This window comes from Benincasa hispida, chromosome 8, assembly GCF_027475165.1.
Source record: "Benincasa hispida cultivar pf3 chromosome 8, pf3_genome.v1.1, whole genome shotgun sequence".
Lineage (NCBI taxonomy): Eukaryota > Viridiplantae > Streptophyta > Magnoliopsida > Cucurbitales > Cucurbitaceae > Benincasa > Benincasa hispida.
Genome location: NC_143485.1, coordinates 42827763 through 42850950, shown reverse-complemented (window position 1 = coordinate 42850950; position 23188 = coordinate 42827763). Strand labels below are relative to the sequence as shown.

General features: G+C 29.1%; 1 protein-coding gene across 2 annotated transcripts; it reads right to left on the bottom strand.

The window, feature by feature from the left end:
- Nucleotides 1–11544: 11544 nt before the first annotated feature.
- On the bottom strand, nt 11545–13895 carry LOC120083292 (homeobox-leucine zipper protein HAT5-like). 2 transcript variants are annotated; one of them, XM_039038969.2, is made up of 3 exons: nt 13247–13895; nt 12351–12760; nt 11545–12247 (listed from the first exon to the last, which is right to left on the bottom strand). In XM_039038969.2, exons 1-3 carry the CDS (start codon nt 13422–13424, stop codon nt 11807–11809), a joined length of 1029 nt encoding a protein of 342 aa, XP_038894897.1. In that variant the 5' UTR covers nt 13425–13895; the 3' UTR covers nt 11545–11806. The 2 variants fall into 2 exon arrangements, with proteins under 2 accessions (XP_038894897.1, XP_038894898.1); XM_039038970.2 differs by having other exon boundaries at nt 12351–12745; nt 13247–13872.
- Between the last annotated feature and the right edge of the window lie 9293 nt (nt 13896–23188).

Below are 23188 nucleotides of genomic sequence, written 5' to 3'. Positions count from 1 at the left end.
GATACTCTTTTGGGATAAGAATTCACAGGAGTTGTAGGCTCTGTGTTAATTTTTTGGGAGGAGGGATTGAGATTTTTTTTTTTTCTTTTAGGGAGAACTTTTTCTTAGAGATTACTTAGGGATTGAGATTCACCCTCTATGTTGGAAGTGATGATGAATAGAATACCCAGTAACTTCGAGAGAATTAGGGGAAGATATTTTCATAACTCCCCTGTTTAATTTAATTCAAAAAAAAAATTAATTTGATAAGATACATATAACTAACTTATCATAAAATATACATTATACAATATGTTATATCTAATATAACATATAAACTATAGTTTATATATTATATCAAATATCATATAAACTATAGTTTGAAATTCTCTCAATAATCTATGGTATTTAATATAAATAAAATTCATATTAAATTTATTTATATGAATCCAATTCATATAATTAATATTTGAATCATATTCAATTATTTATTTTCTCTCAAAATAAATTTTATACTATAATGTATCAAATACATTATATTATCATATATAATTAATTTATATTAATTATATCATATATAATTAATTCCCTCAACTAATTTAAACAATTCAAATTAATCCAACATTAATTAGAGTTTAGATAATCCCAGTTGAGCTACCGATGGGACCTTATGGACCTATAGATTGAAGCTCTAATGGTACTTGGATAATTAATTAAACTCTTTAATTAAATTACCCAACTTCCATTAACTACTGGTCACTCTACTAAACACCTACAGTTGCACTCTTTGCACTACAGATTTATTTTTGTGTCCATTAGATATGAGCAATCAACGGTGCGATAACCCTTCACAAATTGCTGATAACTACAACTGGACCAAATTACTGTTTTGCCCTTATAGTTATATCTAACTCCTTAAGTACCATTAATCCCTCTAATGAACTACAAGCCATAGTCCAACTATCATCAGACCCTCTCGGCCTAAGAGATTGTGTCACATTGTTCAAGCCTCGGAATCAGCCCTTAGAGGAGCAATTTCTCCACTTTCTTTAATTATAGAGAAGAAGTAAATTCCTTTTTGTGTAGTGTTTTCAACTCTTCAATCAGACAAATCTCTAAAATGGTATGCATATTGAGTCAGTTAAACTGGTCACTCTCGTCCATACAGATCAAAGGACTGCCTTCATAGACATGAGTTCATAACTCACTCAGGATTCAGATCAAGTTACCTATGGTCATCCTGGTGAAATGTAAGTCTTTTCTATCAACGGTGTTATATAATGAGACTATTCATTTCATGGTCTAGTCTAATACAAACTTTTTGTATAGAACACCTCCATTCACATGTCTCCATACTAATGATCAAGATCAGATCATTTGTAGTACTTTACAACAATTATAACAACTACAAAACGGTTATATTCGTGGTATCATCAGGATAAGGTACTCAGCCTTATCCATCTACTACAGACCATTTAGGTTATCGCTTGAACATGATCCACCTGTATGTCTCCACATACATATTCAAGTTACAAAAGGCAGCCTTGGATCTTAGTTTATTAGTTTTGTGGGTTAATGCTACTAAATGTCAGATAAAATACCTGAGATTTTATTAAATAAATAAATTTTTTATACATTACAATTACAAAGTACATGACCCACGAGATTTAGGGCATCAACCCTAACAGATCAAAAGATCGCCTTCATAGGCAGGAGTTCACAACTCACTCAGGATTCGGGTCAAGTCACATATGGTCATCTTAGTGAAATGTAAGTCTCTTCTAACAACGGTGTTATTCTGAGAGACTATTCATTTCGTGGTCCGGTCTTATATAAACTTTTTGTATAGAATACCCTCATTCACATGTCTCCATATGAATGATCAGGATCAGATCATTTGTAGCACTTTACAACAATTATAATAACCACAACGCAGATCGTATTCGTAGTGTCACCAGGATAAGGTACCCAATCTTATCCATCTACTATAGACCATTTAGGTTATCACTTAAACATGATCCACCTGAATGTTTCCACATATATGTTTAAGTTATAGAAGATAACCTTGGATCTTAGTTTATTGGTTTTGTGGGTTAATGCAACTAAATGTCAAAATAAAATATTATTATTTTATTAGATAAATAAAAAGTTTGTACAATGTAATTATAAACTATAAGACCACGAGATTTAGGGCATCAACCCCAACACTAGAACAACCTTTCTACTTACCCTTAGGTCGAAAAGAAGTGAATCTCATCTTATGTAGCTATATTTCCAGCTATCCACTCAGTATCATCCCCAAAATGGTAGGCATAGTGAGTCGACAACTAAGGCCACTCTCACCCATAAAAATAAAATAACGATCCTCATGATCAGGAATTCATAATTACTCAGGATTAAGATTGAGTTATATGGTTATCAATTGAAATACTAATATGTTCATTGAACGGTGTTATAAAAGAGAGATTATATATTTCATAGTTCAATCTTACACAAACTCATTATATAGGATACCTTCACTTACATGTCTTGACATGAACGATTTGGATTAGATCGTTTGTAACAATTACAACATCTGTAACACTTTACAAAGTGGATTGTGCCCATAGTGTTACCAAGATAAGACACCCAATCTTATCCATATACTATAGACTTTTTGGGTTATTACTTGAACATAATCCACTTTTATGTCTACCACATACTGTTTAAGTTACATTAAATAACTTTGGATCTTAGTTTTTTGGATTTTGAGATATGCAAATAATAAATAACAATTTTTTGAAAATAAATAAAACTTTATTTATTTATAATTTGTTTACACAAATTTACAGACTACAGATTTAGGACGTAAATCCCAACATTTCTATCTTAAGAAAACTAAAGCCAAATGAAATGATAATGAAGAAAGCAAAGTATTATTGGGTGAAATTATAAGTTTAATTATCAAAGTAAGCATAACTCGACATTGAGTTAGCTGGATGAGTTGTGTCTAATTTTGAGAGGAGGGGATGTTGGCTGATGGGCCACCCCTTTGGTCGTGGTTTGTTATTGGGTTCGATGTCAACTAACTAGAGTATTTAGGCTTTCTCAAATAACACAAATAGTCTAAATAAATAAGTCTGATTACACAGTTGTCTAAACTTTCTTATTTTTTATATAAATAATCTAATGGGCTATTATCTTACACAAATTATGATCTAATTTTCTTTTTCAACACTTCTTGCCATTAAAAATATATATATATAAAAAATAAACTTAATATTAAAATAAGCATGTAATGGAAGTTTCTTACGACTGTGAACTTCCCAAAATGATCTTCTTTTCAAAACCTACACAAGTAAGTAGAGTTTCTCAAAAGATCTGAAAATTGGTGCTCCCGTAAATGAAAGGAAGAATTGGCAAGAAGCTTCGAAGAAGAAAATAAGATATATTTGATATATATATCACTATATATTTGAATTTTTAGAAATAAACTAGGGTATATTTGATAAGTCCATGAACAAGACAATTTTTACATTTTCTAGTATATTTTTAAACACGCCAAAAAATAAATCATGGTATATGTGATATATATTTTCCAATAAATTGTCAGTATATTCTAAAAGAATTGAATTCCTCGGCGGAAGCACATGAACGCATGTGCCAATGAAATTCATTTCGAAAAACTTAAAAAACAGAGAAAATACATAGAACATGTACATGATAAACATTAATTCTACATCATGAATTTAGGGAATGAGAAGAATACCTCTTGAAGACCGTCTTCAACAAAATCCTTCTCCTTGTGTCAGTCTCACAAATAAGACACGAATTCAAGACTTCTTCCAATTCCCACAAACAGTCGCGAATACTGAGTGAGACACTGCCACTAGGTTACCTTGCTATTCTCAGGACAAATATCAAGGATGGTGGAATCCTTATTTAGAAGAGATACATTTTTTTAGAGATAATTTGAGGAAAAAGATAAAGGTTTTTTAAAAAAATATATATATATTTTTTTATTATTATTTTTTTTTAAATGTGAGAATGTGAAAGAATTGGTTGGAGGAGAAGTTACAACTCCCTTCCACCAATATATAGAACAACTCCCTTGGGAGTTATTCTCATTTAATATATATATTAAATCAATTTTAATATCTATCTATCTATCTATCTATATATATATATATATATATATATATATATATATATATATATATATATATATATATTAATAATTAATTAATTAACTATAATGTATTTAATTTCATTTGAATTATATTCAAATAATATCATCTCACATAATCTATAGTTTTAATATGAATCTCATTCATATTCATTTTAGCCTATAATTATAATATGAATATCATTCATATTATTTAATATTTGAATCTTATTCAAGTACATTATTCTCTCATATAATAAAGTATAATTTTGAATCTCATTCAAAATTAATTTTGTATCATAATGTATTTATATACATTATTTAATTGTATCTCATACAATTAATTTTCTTGTATAATTTGAACAATTCAAATTAATCCAAAATTAGATTATTCTTGTTTTACCCTTAATGAACTAGTAATAGGATCTAATGGACCTACAAATTAGAAGCTCCAGTGGTACTTGATTAATTAATTAAACTCTTTAATTAAATTAATCAACATTCATTAACTTCTGGTCACTCCACTAAAGATCTACATCTCCACTTTTTGCACTGTAGATATATTTCAGAGTCCACGAATATAACCAATCAATAGTAAGTTGATCCTTCATGAATCGCGCGTAGTTATAGTTGGGTCAAAATTATTGTTTCACCCTTGTAATTGCATTTAACTCTTTAAGTCCCATTGATCCTCTAATGAACAACATGTTTATGGTCTTACCATAAACAAAACCCTATTGGGACAGTGAGAGGGAGGGGTCCCATTGTTCAAGACTCGGAGTTAGTACTTAAGAGAGCAATTTATCTACTTATCCTAAAGACGGGAAAGAGTGAATTTCATCTTGTGTAGTTATGTTCCCTACTCTCTACTTCGAACAAATCCCCAAAATAGTAGGTCTATTAATTCTGCAAATCTAGTCACTCTCTCCTATACAAATCAAAGGTTTGCCCTCATAGACATGATTTCATAACTCACTTAGGATTAAGGTCAAGTCACCTATGGCCATCCTATGGAATGTTAATCTCTTTAGTCAAATAGTGTTATAAAGAGAGATTAATCATTTCGTGGTCCAGTCTTATATAAACTCTTTATATAAAATACCATCACTCAAATGTCTCCACATGAACGATTAGGATCAAAGCGTTTGTAATACTTTACAATTCTTATAACAATTACAAAGTGAGTCTCATTCATAGTGTCACCAGGATAAGGATCCAAGATGAGGCATCCAAGCTTATCCATATACTACAGGTCATTTAGGATATTACTTGAACATGATCCACTTGTATGTCTACCACATATGTTCAAGTTTTATAAAATAAGATTGGATCTTTCTTTAGTGGGTACATATATAAAATAATCAATCATTATTTCAAATAACTTATTAATTACGAGGCTTTAGGATATACATGATGTATGATACATCCCAACATATTCAACATATGTTTGAGATTTCAGTGGAGAGGTGATTGATTTTCAACTAGAAATATATAAGAAAATAAATGAAATCTCTTAAAATGAAGAAAAAGTTAATTCTAAATATCATGCATTAAATGAATATTAATCAAAATTAATAAATAACAAAAACAAAGTCAAAATTTGAAAATGATGTTAATAAGACAAGAAGTAAATATTTCCAAATTCTATTGAGGGATACAATGTAATAGTGATATTTCAAAAATAAAATCCTTATACAATTAATAGTAAATCTGAAAATGATATCTTTTTATTTTAAAATATTATGAAATTAAAAGATGAGAGAATATCAAAAAGTTAAAAATGTCTGAAAGTATTGTTAAAATCTAGTTATGGAATATTATTAAAGTTTAAAATACTCGTGAAATATTAGTTATATAGTATGTTAATTCCCTAAATTTTTTTTGTATTAAAAAAAACAAAAAACAAAAAACAAAACTCAAGTGATATATAGTTAGAATTATCAACGGGAATAACTTGGGCTTTTGGCCCATAGAAAAATGCATTTTGAGAGAAAGTAGTATTTTATCCCACATTAGAGAAGATTTGGAATTGTTAAAGGGATTTATACCCAAAGACTTGCATGTGAACTTCCAAATTGTGGTTACGGTGGTAGTAGACACTTTTCCCATATGTGCCTACGATTGTCATTTGTCTAGTAGGATGAGTTTAAATAATTGTGCTTGGCGTAAATTTTTTTTACTACTTTCTCTTCAAGTTGTCGTTTTATTAACATTTCACATTTGTTTTACCAATAAGTAAATTGATGTTAGATGTTCAAATTGGTTACCCCGTTGCCGAACTAAAAAAAAAAATAAACAGGTGTTGTTATTAAATTTTGATGTTTATATCTATTTGATTCTTGAACTTTAAAAACATATTTAATAAGTTTCTAAAGTTTCAATTTTGTATCTAATAGTACCATGGCAACTTTGAAGTTCATAAAAATTAATTGATTAATTATATATAAATTTGAATTTTATTTCTTATGGAACCTTTAACTAGTTAGGAGTGTACAAGTGTTGGGTTGGGTTGGGAGAGTTTCTTGGACCAACTCTTCAAATTTGGATTGGGTTGGATTGAGTTATCAAGTTATTATTCTTTTTTTATTATTATTATTAATTTAAAGTATTTAAACTTATAAAAAATGCATGACTAATAATAAAAATTTCATAAAAATCAAAGGATAACTATTAAATATCCATGATATTTATTACAAATTTAAGCAAAGATAAATATCGTAACAATCCTAAAAGAAAAATATTAAAAATTCCAAATTCATCAATTCAAAGTCAATCAAACATTGAATAAGGATTCGGGCTGCGTCAGGTTGGGTGATTTAACTCTGGGTGTTAGTAGAATTGTAGAATTTAAAAATATCAAAATTTAGGAACTAAATTTGTAATTTTGAAATTTAAATAACTAGATTGATATCATTCTCAAAGTTTAGAGACTAACTTCATAATTTAATATGTTATAAAACAAATATTAAATATAAATGCGGTTCCTATGGTTTGGAGGGCATTAGAATTTACTAATTTAGTTCTTATGATTTGACAACCCTCATAAATAGTTTTTATGGTTTGATAAAATCCTCACAAATAATTTTTACAGTAGAAAATATTTATGAGAATTTTATAAAATCATAGGGACTAAATTTTAATTATAAATCATATGGGTTAAATTTTAATTTTTTTTCAAACTATATAGACCATATTTGTAATTTAACTTAAAATAAATAACAATGAGATGAATTGGATCAATAACTACGTGTAAGCATTTGAATATAATTGCGTCAATAACAAGACTACATGAAGCAAATTTAAGATAGAGATGTTATATAAGAAAAAAGGGAAAAAAAAAAAAGGAAGGAAAGTCTTTTGCAAAAAAAAAATGAAGAGTAAAGTTTGTAGTTGAAGGAATGATAGTTTAAGGGCAAACTTTTTTGTTTGTTTTTTGTTTGTTTTTTTTGAAAATATTAGGTGGACATTAGAAAGATGGGTGGGCAAATATGTGGATATGACGTGGAGTGGAACCCAACAGAAATAAGGTACACGTGTGACATCCATATTTAATGAATGCATCCCTTCACTTCGTCACCATCATTAGACTGCTCTCGATCCCACTTTTCAAAATAATTCAATATGGCTACCACATTATGGATGCTCTCCTCTAAACTCTTGAATACTAGTGAAATCGTAATCTTTTTTTCCTTCTATATCTAAAAATATAAAATTGCCCGAGTCATACCAACATTTACAAATAATTTCTCCTTAAGATCATTTAACTCCTTTTCTAAGTTTGAAAAATGAGTAGAACATTTATTCCTTCCGCTTGTTCAAATTATCAAATGTTTAATCACTTAGGGGACGTTTGGTATGTAGAGTTGAGTTGAATTGATAATTATTATAAGAGGAGAGTAATTGGGAGAGTTGATCCGAATAACGAAGTGAGAAATGTGAATTAACGCGAATAACGAGGTAATAAACTTTTTTATAGTTGTGAACCAAACGGTGAGTAGGTTTTTTTACCTGCCCAACTCAACCCAACTTGAGAGCCAAATACCCCCTTAAAGATTATCATATGTCATAGTGAACATTTTACTAACATAAATAGTATAATTAAAAACATGTTAATATTAAGATAGTTGAACTTGTCTTTTAAGTTAACTACGGCAGAAAAATGCCAAATTATCAAACTTTGAAATGAATTTATCTTTTGTTATTAAAAAAAAAACAAACAAACAAACTCATAAATGATAACAAATATGTTATACAAAATTTAGAAAGTTGATGTTAACGAACAAAATTTAGAAAGTTGATGTTAACGAAAATGTAATTGTCTCAATGTAATATAAATGTTGATGGAAATATCAACAAAATATCTGTGTCGATTTAAAAAAAAATATAATAATAATAAATTTAAAAAAATATTTATTGATAAATAAACAACTTTTTAAACCCATTAATGTATTTATTATATATATTATATTTATATTAGAGATTTTTGTTACTTATTTTACATGCTTCATAGATCGTTTTAGGACATGATATAATACAAATATCGATTTACTCAGTAGATGTTTTAATAATAAAAAAAAATAAAAATATAATATTGGTGTGTTTCAAGGTATATATATGTGTGTGGAAGTGGGTGGGCCCGGGAGTGTGGTTTTTAAGTCTGATCTAGTCACGGATCGGTTGCCAGGTGGTCAAGCACGTCCACGTCAGTGGGCCCAAGCACGATGGAGATTCCACGACGAGGCTTTGGGGTTTTTCTTTTTTTCTTTTATATATATTTACCAATTACCATAGTGGCCTGACTGTCCCCACTCTGATGGTGACGGTTGTGTCGTTTTAATAAAACCCACCTTTTGGCAAAACCTTAATCTGACAAGATCATGCCCATCATATGCACACGTGGCTCTAATCCATCGAAGCCCCTCACTTCCGGGCTTTCATGGTCGGTAGATCTAACCGGCTACCAATTACCTTACACGCGTCTCTCTCTCATTGGTTTCTATTTTTCCTTTTCTACAGTCAACGGATAAGATAGCTCTGCCGTTTCCCCGCCCTAGCCTTTTTCTTATGGCCTTTTCTAACCCCCAATAGATCCCCGCCACGTACGCCCTTCTTAATTATTTACTATATATTCTTTTATTTCCTTAATTTTATAATATATCCCCTAGAAATTTGGTTTAATATTTTGATGATGATATTGAAATTACATCAATAACATGTCTATACATGGATCACTACTACCGATCATAACTTCTTCTAAATGTAAATTCTTTTTTTTTTTTTTCTTGAATAAATATGAAAACTAAATATTATCATATTGAATTTGGAGATCATTTTGAAGTCTTCATAATTTTGATCTCTTGAGGTTCGATGGTGTCATATTTTGGAGAAAGTATGGAAAAAGATGGGAATATGTTTGAAAAAAATGTATGGGTTATAAGTAAGAAGAAAGGTTTTTGATTTGGATGGGATAATTTGACTAAACTCAAAAGTTTATGTGGGCATGTAAGTGGGAAATCAGCATCAAATGGACCATTATTATTTTTTTATTGTTATTATTTTGGAGGAATTTTGTGGGTTTTCTTTTTTCTAAAAAAAAATTCAAGGCTGAGAATGATTATTATGAAATATCCATTGATTTAATTGCATCTTCATCCATTATGTTTACAAGTCATTTTCTTAATGAAAAATTTGTCTTCCATTGAAAACACAGCTTCTTCCACTCCAAATAATGCCTCTCCATACCACAACACTACAGATTCTGAATTTTTCCATCAACTCTACCAAATCACCATGTGCTTTGTCTCCTCTCCACTCTTTCTTGCTTTCTTTCTTCCTTTTTTTTATCATTTCTTTCTTTCATTTTTCTCTCTCTTCTTTGCTCGGGTGGGTTTGAGTTTTATGTATAATGTGACATTATGAGGTTGAATCCATGTTTGATATATGTTAGTTTACTAACTATACGCTACAAAATTGTCAATTTTACCATTTACTTGTATATGTTGATATCAAAATTTAGACAGAGAAAATACATCTGAACTTCACGTGACAACAACAGTAAATTTTTAGTTTAGGAAAGAGAAGATTTACAAAACAAAAGAAAATGACTCCAAAGCCAAAATAGATAACTGTATAATGAAAAAGATAAGTCAAAAGTTTAGGAGAATACCTAGAGTTCATCTTAATTCTCTAGTATTAGGATATGAGTTTCTCCTAATGTAGAACAATTTCGGATTAAATCTTGGGTAGCCCAATGATTTGTGAGTTCTCAACTAATTTAAGCTTAAGTTTACTTTATCTAAGACTTATCTTCTCTGGTCTTTCCTTGGCATTTAGCCTATTTTATCATGTTCGAGTTTATCCACAACAACTTATACGAACTACCAGTTTTGTTGAGAATGCAAACAAAGTCCAACATTGACTAAAGAAGACAAATATCTCCTATGAAATGATGTCTTTGGGTGAAACATCATAGTCATGAGAATTTATACACAAAATATATAATATCATATTATTTTGTTGTCTAAATTCATAAACTAATTACATGTTATAGAAATTCAAATTTTTTTCCTATTAAAATGGTGAGTCAAGCATGTAATTCTTCAGGTGTATTGGGGAGATTTGGTGGTTGTCACTGTATCACTAGACTTAGATGGAGTGCAATACTCAAAAAGGTGGTTTTTTATTTTGGTCCAATAGAAAAGCTAGGATCTTGAAGTTGACTGCCAACACCTTCAAAGAAAAGAAGGAAAGAAAAAAAAAAAAAAAAAGAACAATCCCCACCAGAACAAGAAACTTTATTAGTGACATGATTCTGCAAGCTACCCATTAATGGCATATGATAAAGTCAACTGGCTTTTCTCTTCATTACATTGCTTCAAAAAGGAATCATCAAATGGCATAAGGGATCAGATCAGCCCTCATTTTGTTTGTGGAGACACTGCTCCACAAAGCTACACAAGAAAAAATTTAGCCTTTTCTTCTCATCATTTTGCCTCCTTAGCCATCCATTTGCTTGTTCTGATTTGTGATTTTCCAACAATTGTGAACAAAAAGCCTATAGTTTAAGGTTAAGATAGAGTGAGCCAAACCCCTGAAATGGGGCTCAAAATACAGTGAAAATAATGACATTCAATTTGAGTTGACATTGAAAAACCTTAACATCTTCAAAAGTATCATCAACAGATCAAAGGGTGAATTGAAAAGCATCCTTCAAGGTGGCGACATAATTGTTAAGAAATCAACAATCAAAGATGAATAGAAAACGTAAATTAATAAAGAACTGACATAAAGATTTACGTAATTCACTAACAATGTGTTAGCTACGTCCACGAGCAGTACTGTTAGGGAGAATAATTCACATTACAGATAAGTGAAACCCCTGTACTTGGTTATTTGAAGCACTAGATATCAGATCCAAGACATTCCAACAATAATTGAGATGATATTATTTACTCACATTAAAAGGAAACAAGGATTATATAACAATAGAAACCACCCTCAACCAAAACCCAAGAAGATTACAGGATGGATCGAAATCGTCCACAGAAACTAAACCCGGCTTGACAGTGGGCTTGGTCTACCATTGCTTGGATCATGATTTATTACTTCAAAATACTAGAAAAAACATGCTTTTAGGTAAAGAAGATGGTACAGGAAAGAAAGCACAACACAGAAAAAGACTCATTAAGACCAGGACCAAAGGGCATTGTCTTCAATGGGGAATACAAAATTACAAGAACTTGTGGGCGGGTCAGAGTAGTCGACATCTTCGAGCTTTGGGAAGATGTAAGGGGGCAATAGATTCTTTCCCAAGTTATCTTCTTCGTCTTGCGATAAATCGGATTGATCGGGATCAAAAATATAGGAAGAATCTCCAGGCTCTAGGAGTGAAGAGTGAACCCCATCAGTGTAGTGTGGGCTATCTGAATCAAATATATCACTTTTGACTGAACTGATATCCTCTTGCTTACAACCCAGCTTTGAAGATTTGGAGAATTCATCATCCAAATGTGAATCAACAACCAGATTATGAGGTGGTTCTTCACCAAATTTGTCAACTTCAGACAGCACAGAGTTTCCTCTTTCTTTTTGTCTGTGTTGCAGTTTGTCTGTTAGGAGAAGAATCTGCAATATCCATATAAACATTTTTTCTTGGTAATCATGAAAACCCAACACAGCTTAATCAGTAATAATGGAAGTGAATTTTCAAGAACATTTTAATTTTTACCTCAGCTTTTAGTGAATCCTTCTCCTTGAGTAGGTTTTCATAGTCAACCTTAAGACTTCCATAGCTGGATTGAAGGGCCTCATAGTCCTTTTCCAGCTGTTTTGTTTTCCATCGAGCTCGACGATTTTGAAACCATATAGCAACCTGACGAGGCTGCAGCCCAAGGTCTTTTGCTAGTTGAACTTTCCTTTCCGGTTCGAGCTTGTTCTCAGTCTCGAAACTTTTCTCGAGGAACCGGACTTGATCAACAGTTAAACGCCTCTTTTTTTCAGGGTGATGAAAGTAATCATCCAAGTCTTCATCCCCATTATCTTCACTATCGAACGGGCAAAAGAACGATCTATTCGATCCATTTCCTCCACGAATATCTTCGAAACTCATCATGGATCTTGAACCTACACCAGAACAATCTGTCAAGAAGATCAACTTGAGCATGTATATAATCACACAACATCTAATTAATGTGCCATTTACATCAGTCTTACGACACAATCCGTTTAATTTACATCAAAAACACTAAAAGTGATAATCAACTGTCTTCTTGAATCGTGTACACAAGTTTTACTCCACAAGTGATACGTGTCAAATGATATCAATCAATCTCACACATTCTTCTTCACAATTGAACTGCTAGAACTGAGCTAACAAGCAGAAAACAAACTAAAAACAGAGAGAAAACTGAGCAAAAGGTAATAACATTCAATTTCAAAATCAGAGACTAATGATCGACTTCAAACAGCCAAAAGCATTGGAAATTCAACAGATAAATAACTTTTTACAATCACAATCAATACAGAAACCCAAAGGGTAACCAAAACCATCAATTCCAGAGAGAAGCATCAAAGAAATCAAAGAAACAGAGGAAAAACTGAAAAGATCAAGAAGAAGGGAGATACCAAGCAGAGAAGGGGAAGTAGAAGAAGATGACCCAGAAAGGAACAGAGCATTAAGAGGCTCAGAAGCAAAAGACCCTCCACGATTCTGAAGTAAAACACAATGATTAGAAGAAACACCACTTATACTACCACCGTCGTCGCCGCCACCACCGCCACCGTAGACCCTCCGACTCGCCATAAGCCTAAAGACAAAGAAATGATTCCTTCTTTCAAACTGCCATCAAGAAAAACGGATAAGATTATCCAGTGGGTCTGTGATTTTGAGAGTAATCTTAAGGCTTATGGCGAAAGAAGCTGGTGATTATGATTTCTGTGATGTGTGAAGTGTGGGAACAACCGCAGCTCACACCCATCACTCAGAAGAAGATCGATTAAGAGATGGGTCTTAGGGGTTTTTTTTATCCTCTCCCCAAATTGGAATTGAAGATTGGGAGGAAATGGTTTCTGGGTTTGGAGAATCTTCTTCTTTCCATCCTTCTCTTTGGAGGAGGAAGAACTTGGTGGGCTTTTAATGGCAGCAGCAGAAAGCTTCTGATCAATTTGTAGTTACCACAATACCCTTCTTGTTTGTTTTGTGACTTATTTCTAAATTGTATTCTAAGAACCTTTATTACTTCTTCTACTTCACAACTAGGTTTTTAATTGCATCATTTTTTAAACAAATAAATTTTGGGTGATAAAGAATTCTACACCTAAACGTCTTAATTATTGGCAGCACGAGCATAACTTAATTGGTATAAAATTAGTACTATCAATTTTAATATTAGAAATTTGGTTCCTTTCCCTAACGTAAAAGAAAAAACGTTTCGATATTGCAATATCTTTTAAAAACAAGTGAGTTCCTAGATAACATTTTATGCAACTCATCTGATATTAGATAACAACGGGTAGATCCTACAAAATTTAGTCGATGGCAATTTAAGATATTATTTTTAGTATAACAAATGTGTGTATCAGGTTTGTTCTCAAATAAAAGAGCAGATGTTTCTACTGCTGCCATATGCTTAGGTTGTTATAACTTGAAAATTTTAATATCATAAATTGTATATATGGGTCTAAACCCTTAAAAAAAAAAGACGTTTTAGTAATTTGGTTAACCCATTGTTTTAAAAAATTCATTTTAGTAATTTGGCTAACCCATTTTCCAAAATATTTGTTTTAGTAATTTGGTTATAATAGAAGAATTGTTATAGCTAAAAATAGTGTAAATCAACTAACATTTGTTGTAACCAAGAAGATCTATAGTTCAAATTTCTCATCTTATTTATACTAGAAAAAGAAATCTTAGAAAATAAATGAATTATAATACGAGATAAGAATAATTATATAGTTTTTATAAATGAGTTATAATAAGAATAATTATATAGTTTTTATAAATAAGTAATAGGAGATAAGAATAATTATATAGTTTTTTTTTTCTTTTTTTTGAAGAGGGAATAATTGCATGACTATTTATTGAAAATTAAGTGATTATCATTGTATTTGAGAAAAAAAAAAGTATGCATGAATATGTTGAAGCTGAATGTTGATTAATGTCAAAGGAGCCTAACATGACCTAGAGTGAATAATGGCACGAGAGAAGCATAATGTTTCCCAATTATATGTTTTGCCAACCAAACATTCAAGCAAAATTAATAAAATGAATGTTACTAGCCTCTATACTAAGTCTAAAATAAAGTATACAAATATTTAAACAAAAAACAATGAATTCTAGATAAAAATATGAAATTTATTTCAATATCAATAAGATATATACTATCAAAATAATATGTTAACATTTTTCTTTACAATATATAGAGTGAGGAAATTGAATTTCTAAAAACCTCAAGTTGATTAGTAATACAAGTATGTGTCAATTGCATTATGTTTACATTGACAATAAATGTACTGTCAACTTAAACATTGTTCGAGGCATGTTTGAGAGAGTGTTTATAAAATAATTAAAACTATTTTTGTCATTTTTAAAATCGCTATGAAACATGTTTTTAAGGATTCAAAACCAATCTTGATAAAATGAAATTTGAATAGAAAAGTATAAAATTAAATATTAAATTAATTTTAAGTGATTAAAGACATATTTCGAAGTGATTTTGAATTATTTTAATTTTAAAATCACTCTCAAACATGTACTTAATTATTTAATTAAAACATATTTTCAATAAAAGATTTAAAGGTTCGAAATTTCAACTTCACACATAGAGTTAAACTCAAGGAAAAAAAAAATCAAAATGAAAGGCATGATTAGAGATATGAAATGTTCTTTTTCTATACAAATAATCTTAAAATGAATTTTATATGATGTTAAAATATGGAAATCTTTTAAAATAGAAAAATTAGGAAACTGTTGGCAGATAATAGCAAAATTTAATCATCTTTATCCTTCTTCATCTATCACTAATAAAACTTATTAATATCTATTAGTGATAGAAACTGATAGAACTTTATCATTGATACAAGTCTATTAGTGTCTATCAATATATTTTTATTATTATTATTTTTAGAAGGGACGGTTGCATATATAGACATTAAACCTAAAGTATTAGCAGATATAACATAATATAAAACAAAATTACATTTTGTCAAATTTAAATAGTCTATCAATGATAAACTATATTATTGGTAGGAGTCTATTAGTGATAGACTATATCACTAGTAATAGTCTATCAATGATAAAAGTATATCGCTGATAGACTTGAAAGTCTATCAACGATACAAGTCTATCATTGATAGACTTGGCTATATTTGCAATATTTTTAAATAAAGTTATACATTTAGTTATTATTCTTAAAAATGCTATCAATTGTAATTATCCTTTTTATAAATAGTTTAACATTTTTTCTATTATAAAAATTTCTCGATAAAATACCTTAATGATTTTATTTTTTTGTTATTAATTAAATTTTCATTGGTTGAGGAAAAAAAATTGTTACTTGTATTCTTTGTGATAACTGATAATCAATACTCCTAAATCCAACCGATCTTTTCTATTGATTTGAAATGAATTGTTTTTTTTCCAAATTCAATTATCTAATTTCCTTCTTTGGTACCATTTATTGAAAAATTGCAAGTTTGTTTTAAATACTAAATAATTCAATAATTTTTTTTAATATGATAAATAGAGGTAAGAGATTTTTCAACTTAAAAAAAAATAATACATACCAATTATCGTTGAACTAGACTTATTACGATAAATTTATTTAAGGCATAATTTAATGGTTACGATCATTTCTATTAACTCTACAAAAAAATTCTCATCAAATCGAGGATTTTCATAGTTTGTTTTTATTTATTAAAAAAATTTCATAAAATTATTGCCATTATTTGTCAATGCTAACAAACAAAAATAAGGAATTTGACAGAACTTTAGAAAATTAAAGATAAATTCAAAATCACTCATTGCTTTAACTAGCATGTAAAAGCTTGTCCCTAACCACTTCAATCTTTCTTTTGGTATCAATATTTTTGTTAGTTCTAACTTTTTTTTTTCTCTTTACTGTTTGTATCAATATAAAGTTAACTTTAATATATTTATTTGTCTCAGATTTGAAAGATAAATATAGTTTTGCATATATAACTTAAATTTTAAATTTAGCAAAATTGATTGTAATTTACTAATGCAATAAGCCATAGATTTTCAGAATCATGTGAAGATTACCCTTTAAAAAGAAGAATTAATATTTGAATGCATTAAATATCTATTTGTATCTACTCCATCAAACTAAAAAGTGCAACTACAAGCACTTGATATGCATAAATAGAAAATAATTGCATGTGACACACCATTGAAACAACTTTATCATTTTTTGGCCCCTTTCATATTGTATCCAATGGCATTTTGTGATCAAACTTGGTATATTTTATAATTATATGTTTCCTTTTTTTTTTTTTCTATTTGAATACATATCTTTTCATTTTCTCAATTCCCCTAAGTAAGAAAGAAAATGGTGATCGAAATTATTTTTTAAAAAAATATAGTTTCTCTTTCTAATTATTCATACTGATATGTTACTGAACAAACTATATATGAAAAATGAAACAAATAAACCAACACAAAAACTCTAGAATAATTTTTTTTTTGTTTGCATTTGAATCATAATTTCACACGAACACAGACTTTATTGAGAGATAGGAGTATTTATGATGGAACCAATAAACTAAATTTCTATCTAAATAGATGTGTGGGACAGATTAGAAGACTCTTGTGAATAATGATCTTACATTTCGATTTTTAGCTCAATGTTATTGTTATGTCATAAATATTATAGTTTAACGGATAAGTTGTAGGTTTAAATCTTTTCGAAAAAAATAAATAAATAAAAATGAGAACCGAGACACGAAAGGGGTAAAATGGGAAATTGAGGGAATAAAGGGGGGAGAGAGAGAAGATGGAGATGACAACGAGGCAATGGAGAGAAAGGTAGGGCAGAAAACAAAGGAATCCTGTCCCATCAATCGCTTTCCATGATTTGGCGGACTGAGTCATGGGCCCGAGTTCATTATCTTCAACTAAAATTAAGGCTGAGTCACTCGCACATGTCACTCGCTCATCGGCTGCCCACCATTTTACGTGGACCCACCATTGGTCCACGTCATGTGCTTCTGGGTCCACCTGTCCCTTCCCTTCCACATTTTAAATTGCCATCATCTCTCCACCTTGGCTATGTGGGGCCCTCTCCTAGCATCCAATTCAACAAATCTATGTATATATATAAATCTCCTTACAATAAAATTTATTCCATTTTAGTTCTAAATTTATTTTCGGCAAATATCACTTTTTATCCCTAAATTTTGAGATATATAAATAATTATATTAATTTTAATTATGAACTTTTGTGATTGTATTAATTTACATTTTTTTTTTAAAGATTTTGTTCGTCTAGTATAATGTGAGACTTATAATTTGAATCAATTAAACTTCTAAAATTTTATAAGTCAATCAATATAAATCGTTCATTACAATCACCTTTAAAATCGTCCATGCATTTATTTTCAAATATGTTAGACTCCTTCAAATGTCAATTTAACAAAATGGATTGTTCTAGAGTAAATGTATTGACGATTTTAAAGAAAAATCTATCTAAGAGTCTAAAGTTGATTCTGTTATGAAAGTTTAGTTGTTTAATTAATATAATTATAAGTTTCGCACGAAAGTGTAAATTGATACATTTACAAAAGTTCAAAGTTTAAACTGATACAATTTTGAGTTCGGGGTTTAAATTGTACATCCCTAAGTTTAGATGTATAAATTGATGTTTTTACAATATTTTTGAATTTTTGAATTTTTAAAAATAATTATTTCCTCTATGGTATTTGTGCAAATGTAAAAATAACATAGCTACAAATATGTGTAATATGACCGGTTGACACCGATATGACTATGAGCACATATGGACCCAAATCAAACTCTTCTACCTCGTCTATTCTCTTATCTTTATGTGCTCATATCAAACTCTTTTACTTCATGTTTTATCTTATCTTTTGCAAGATTTCTATCATCTAATACATTGTCCTAATCAATTTATATGTGAATCTTTTAAGTTCAGCAACATGTGAGGTTGGAGTATTCAAACCTTTAATTTCTTGTCGAAGACATTTGCTTGAACCAATTGAACAATACTCAGATTATATGTGACTTTAGTATATGTGTACATATTATATTAATAAACATCTTAATAGCTTTGAAATGATTATGGAATAAACCTATACACTCTTTTAATATATATATATATATATATATATATATATATATATTAAATCTAGGTTTGGACAAAATAGTCTTTTGATTTATTCTATGGTTTTTATACAATTACCTTATGTTTTTTTTCCCTTTCATCACTCAACCCTACAACCTCAAATTATAACCAACACAAAATGAAAATTACAATATTGCAAATATAACATCTACTGAAAATTGGCATTTCATGTCCATTAATATGAGATAATAGTTTATATCAAATTAATACCTCTCAACATTTTAATTATGAAAATAAAATCCAAAAGAAAAAGTTGAAAAGCTCAAACTTAAAAGATATTTGAGTGAAACACATTTTAGAAAACATACTAACTAATTTAATTATTATTATAATTATTATTATTATTATTATTAAGGAATGAAAAAAACAAAAATTAAAAATTAAAAAAATCAGTCTAACATGTTTTCATTCTCCGATCACTTTTAGAATTTTCAAAACAAGTTTTGATCAAATCAAAGAAACATCATGATAAATTAAAAAGCGCTTTTAATGAGTTAAAGTCATTTTTTACTATATTTTAAAAGTCAAAGTAAAACAAAGACACTTTAGAAATCATATCAACCTCTATATTAATCTTTGAATAGTAATCATTTTTTTTTAAATAAAGAATAAAAGGAAATTATTTTAGATAAAAAATGGAAACTTTAGTTACAAGTATCCAAAGTTGCAAGAAAAAAAAGGGGGGGGTGAGAAGGACCACATTTTCATGCAAATGCTATATATTGCAATGTGACCATATATTCAACAATGACAGATAATTGTATTTTAAAATTCTCTCACAATTTGACAACTGCTTTTGGTTGAGGTTCATTGTATCCATTTCTTTATATATATATATATATATATATATTTAATTCTTATGTACCATTACCATTTACCAACCTTCTCTTCTATTAGTAACCACAAAGGATGGTAAAATTCTTCGTGGGTCGTACCCTTGTGGGTCTTCAATTCGATCGGGATGGAGAATCCCTGGTCTTAATCGGGGATGGAGTCAAATTGGAGATTTAAATTGGGTCCTCGGTCGGAGACAGGGTGGGAAGAGGGAGGGGATCCCCACTCCATCCCCAACCCCGAACCCGATCCCCGTCCCCGCCCCGATTTTTCTTAATTAATAATAATAATAATAATGAAACAGTATGTTTCATTTTTTTTTCTTTTTTAATTTTAAAAATACAATATAATAAATTTAATTTTTATTAATTTACAATAAAAAAAAAACATGTAATGTTTAACTTAAATAATTATATGTAATAATAATACTAATTTGCTATATAAAATTTACAATTTCAATATAATATTAAATTTAGTTAATTTTAAATAATAAAAATAATAAAATAAAAAACGGGGTTTTTCCCGTGAGGACCCGAACCCCCCGAACAGGGATTCTCCAACCCTCGATCCTGACTCCCAAAACGGGGAATGGGGCAGGGACATGATTAAAAATCCCCATGGGAGGGGGGATGGAGAGTGCATCCTCATCCTGCGGCCCCGTTGCCATCCTTAGTAACGATAAGATATGTAGTTCAAATCTCCTTATTTCAATTGTACCAAAAAAAATCTCAGTCTCACAAAGTCTTAATTCTCAACTAAAAAGATACACACTAATTAAGTTCATTACATAAAAATAATAGGTTTAATACTACTTTGGTCTTTGTACTTTTGATTTTTGTTTATTTTTGTCATTATACTTTCAAAATGTTCATTTTGATCCTTATACTTTTACAAAGAGACTATTTTTAGTCCCATCATTTTCATTTCAAAAGATTATAATGGTCGCTATTTAAAAGTTCAATATCAAAATGAATCAAAGTTGAAAGTATAATGACTAAAATGAACATTTTAAAAGTAAAAGGACTAAAATGAACCAAAGTTGAAAGTATATGGATCAAAATGAACTTTTTAAAAGTAGAGAGACCAAAACGAATCATAACCAAAAGTATAAAGACCAAAATAGCATTTAAACCAAAATAATAATAACAGTGAATTTGACACAAAATTATAATCTTTAACCTACAATCAAAATTATAATATTTGAATAAGTTAAGTAATATTCGTGTTAGTATTTACAAGGGTATTTGATTGGATGGGCGCTATTTTTTTCTTTTAGGGTAAAAATATAGAATTTATTCTTGAATCTTGAATTTTGAAGTTTGTGTCTATTTGATCTTTGAATTTTTAAAATTGTAAATTTAGTTCATGAGCTTTTTTTTTTTAAAAAAAATTAAGAATCTACTAAATATAAACTTGAAAGTTTAAGATTTTATTATGCACAAAATTCAAATTTATATAAGATATAATACTTGATTTTTTTAAAAAATTCCAAATATTTCATGATCTATTTAATAGATTCTATTAGACACATAATTGAAAGTTTAGAGATATATACTATAAACATTTTTTAGTTAGAGATTGTTCTACCGATCAATAAATAAAAAAGATATTATTTTACTTATAATTATATTCATTGAAACATAGATTTGAACAATGAAGCTTCTAAAAGTCGTTAGGTATGGTTTAATACACCATCAAATCACGAGGAGTAGTAAAGTTAAAATTTGAAATGTTTGAAAACAAATAATGACATGAGACATGAAGTTACTTTCTTCTTAAAAAAAAAAAAAAAAAAAGCATAATTTTGTTTTATATGTTTGAAGTTTTAATGGAAAAGAAGAATTCATATAATTAGTCTAGAGATGTTCATTGGACACGACAAAGATGAGAATGGCTTCTCTATCTATGTTTGCATGTGCAAATTTTTTTCTCCCTACACTCTCTCGTATTCTTCATCTAATTAGGGATTCTCTACCTATGTTAGGGGCAAGTATTCAATTATTTATAGAGTAAATGAACATTCTTCTTTTCAACCAATATGCAATCGATCAAAAGATTAAGGTTAGATTCACTAAGTTTAAAGGATGGCAATGGGGTCGGGGATGCACTCCCACCTCGTCCCCATGGAAATTTAGAATCTCATCTATACTCCATTCAAGGATATGGAAAAAATTCTCCATTTTTTTTTATTTTTAATTATTTGTTTAGTTAAAATCAATCAAAATTTAGTATTTATATTGAAATTCTAAATATTTTAGATAACAAATTAGTATCGTTATTGTTTTATTTATTTAATTAACCCTTAAAAAAATATTTTAGATTTTTATTGCAATTTAATAAAAAGTCATTATGAAATGAAATTGAAAAAAAAAAAAAAAAGGTTAAAAGAAATAGTAACAGAAACACACTAGCTAAGCCTACTGTAATAATAGAAACACACATAGTAGCTTTAAGCCTATTGTTATATATATATATACACATACTAAAAAAAAATTGAGGTAGGTTTGGGGATGGGGACAAGGCGAGGGTGCCCTCTCCATCCCTAACTGAAGATCCATTTTGTATCCTTGATTTGATCCCATTCTGAATCAAATCGAGATTTTTCATTTCGATTGGGGCAGATATCCGATTTCGCAGGAATTTTTGCACCCGACCTTGTAGGGATTTTTGCCAACCCTAACAAATACAAGTTTAACAGGCAATCTAGATTTTATTTTTGAAAAAAAAAAAAAAAACTAATTCGTTGATCTAAACATGCAAATTTTGAAGGGGGGAAAAATGACATTTTCATATTTTTTTTTTATCCAGATTTTGAATTTTAAATTTTAAAATGTAAGATTATATTAAGTAAAGATAAAAATATTTATAAATACAATATGTCATGTTATAAAGTCAATTCATTTTTTTAATTTTAAATATGTAATATGTAATGTATTATAATTATATGATATTACAAAATAATAATTATATAATTTTTTTAACATAAAACTTATTCATAAATAAATAGATAATAGTTTATTGTCAACAAAAAATTATTGATGATTTATAAGTATATTATAAATACTTTTAGATAATTGTTTAAATTAGAATCCAATTTTTTCAAACACATATTTAAAAATATAAATACAACTTTATTTTCATTCAATCTATTGTTTTAAAATTTTTGTTTTTAAATCCACTTTGACCCTAATATTTATTGGGCCTATAGAAAAGAAATACTATCCTTTTTCCAGCTTCACAAAACGTGGGTTTAGGACCTTACCGTTGGCCCATTAAGGCCTTGGAAACTGACAGGCCATGACTTTTAGTCATCGGTCCATATTTATTGGGCCTGTTCTTTTCATCGGCCTATTAC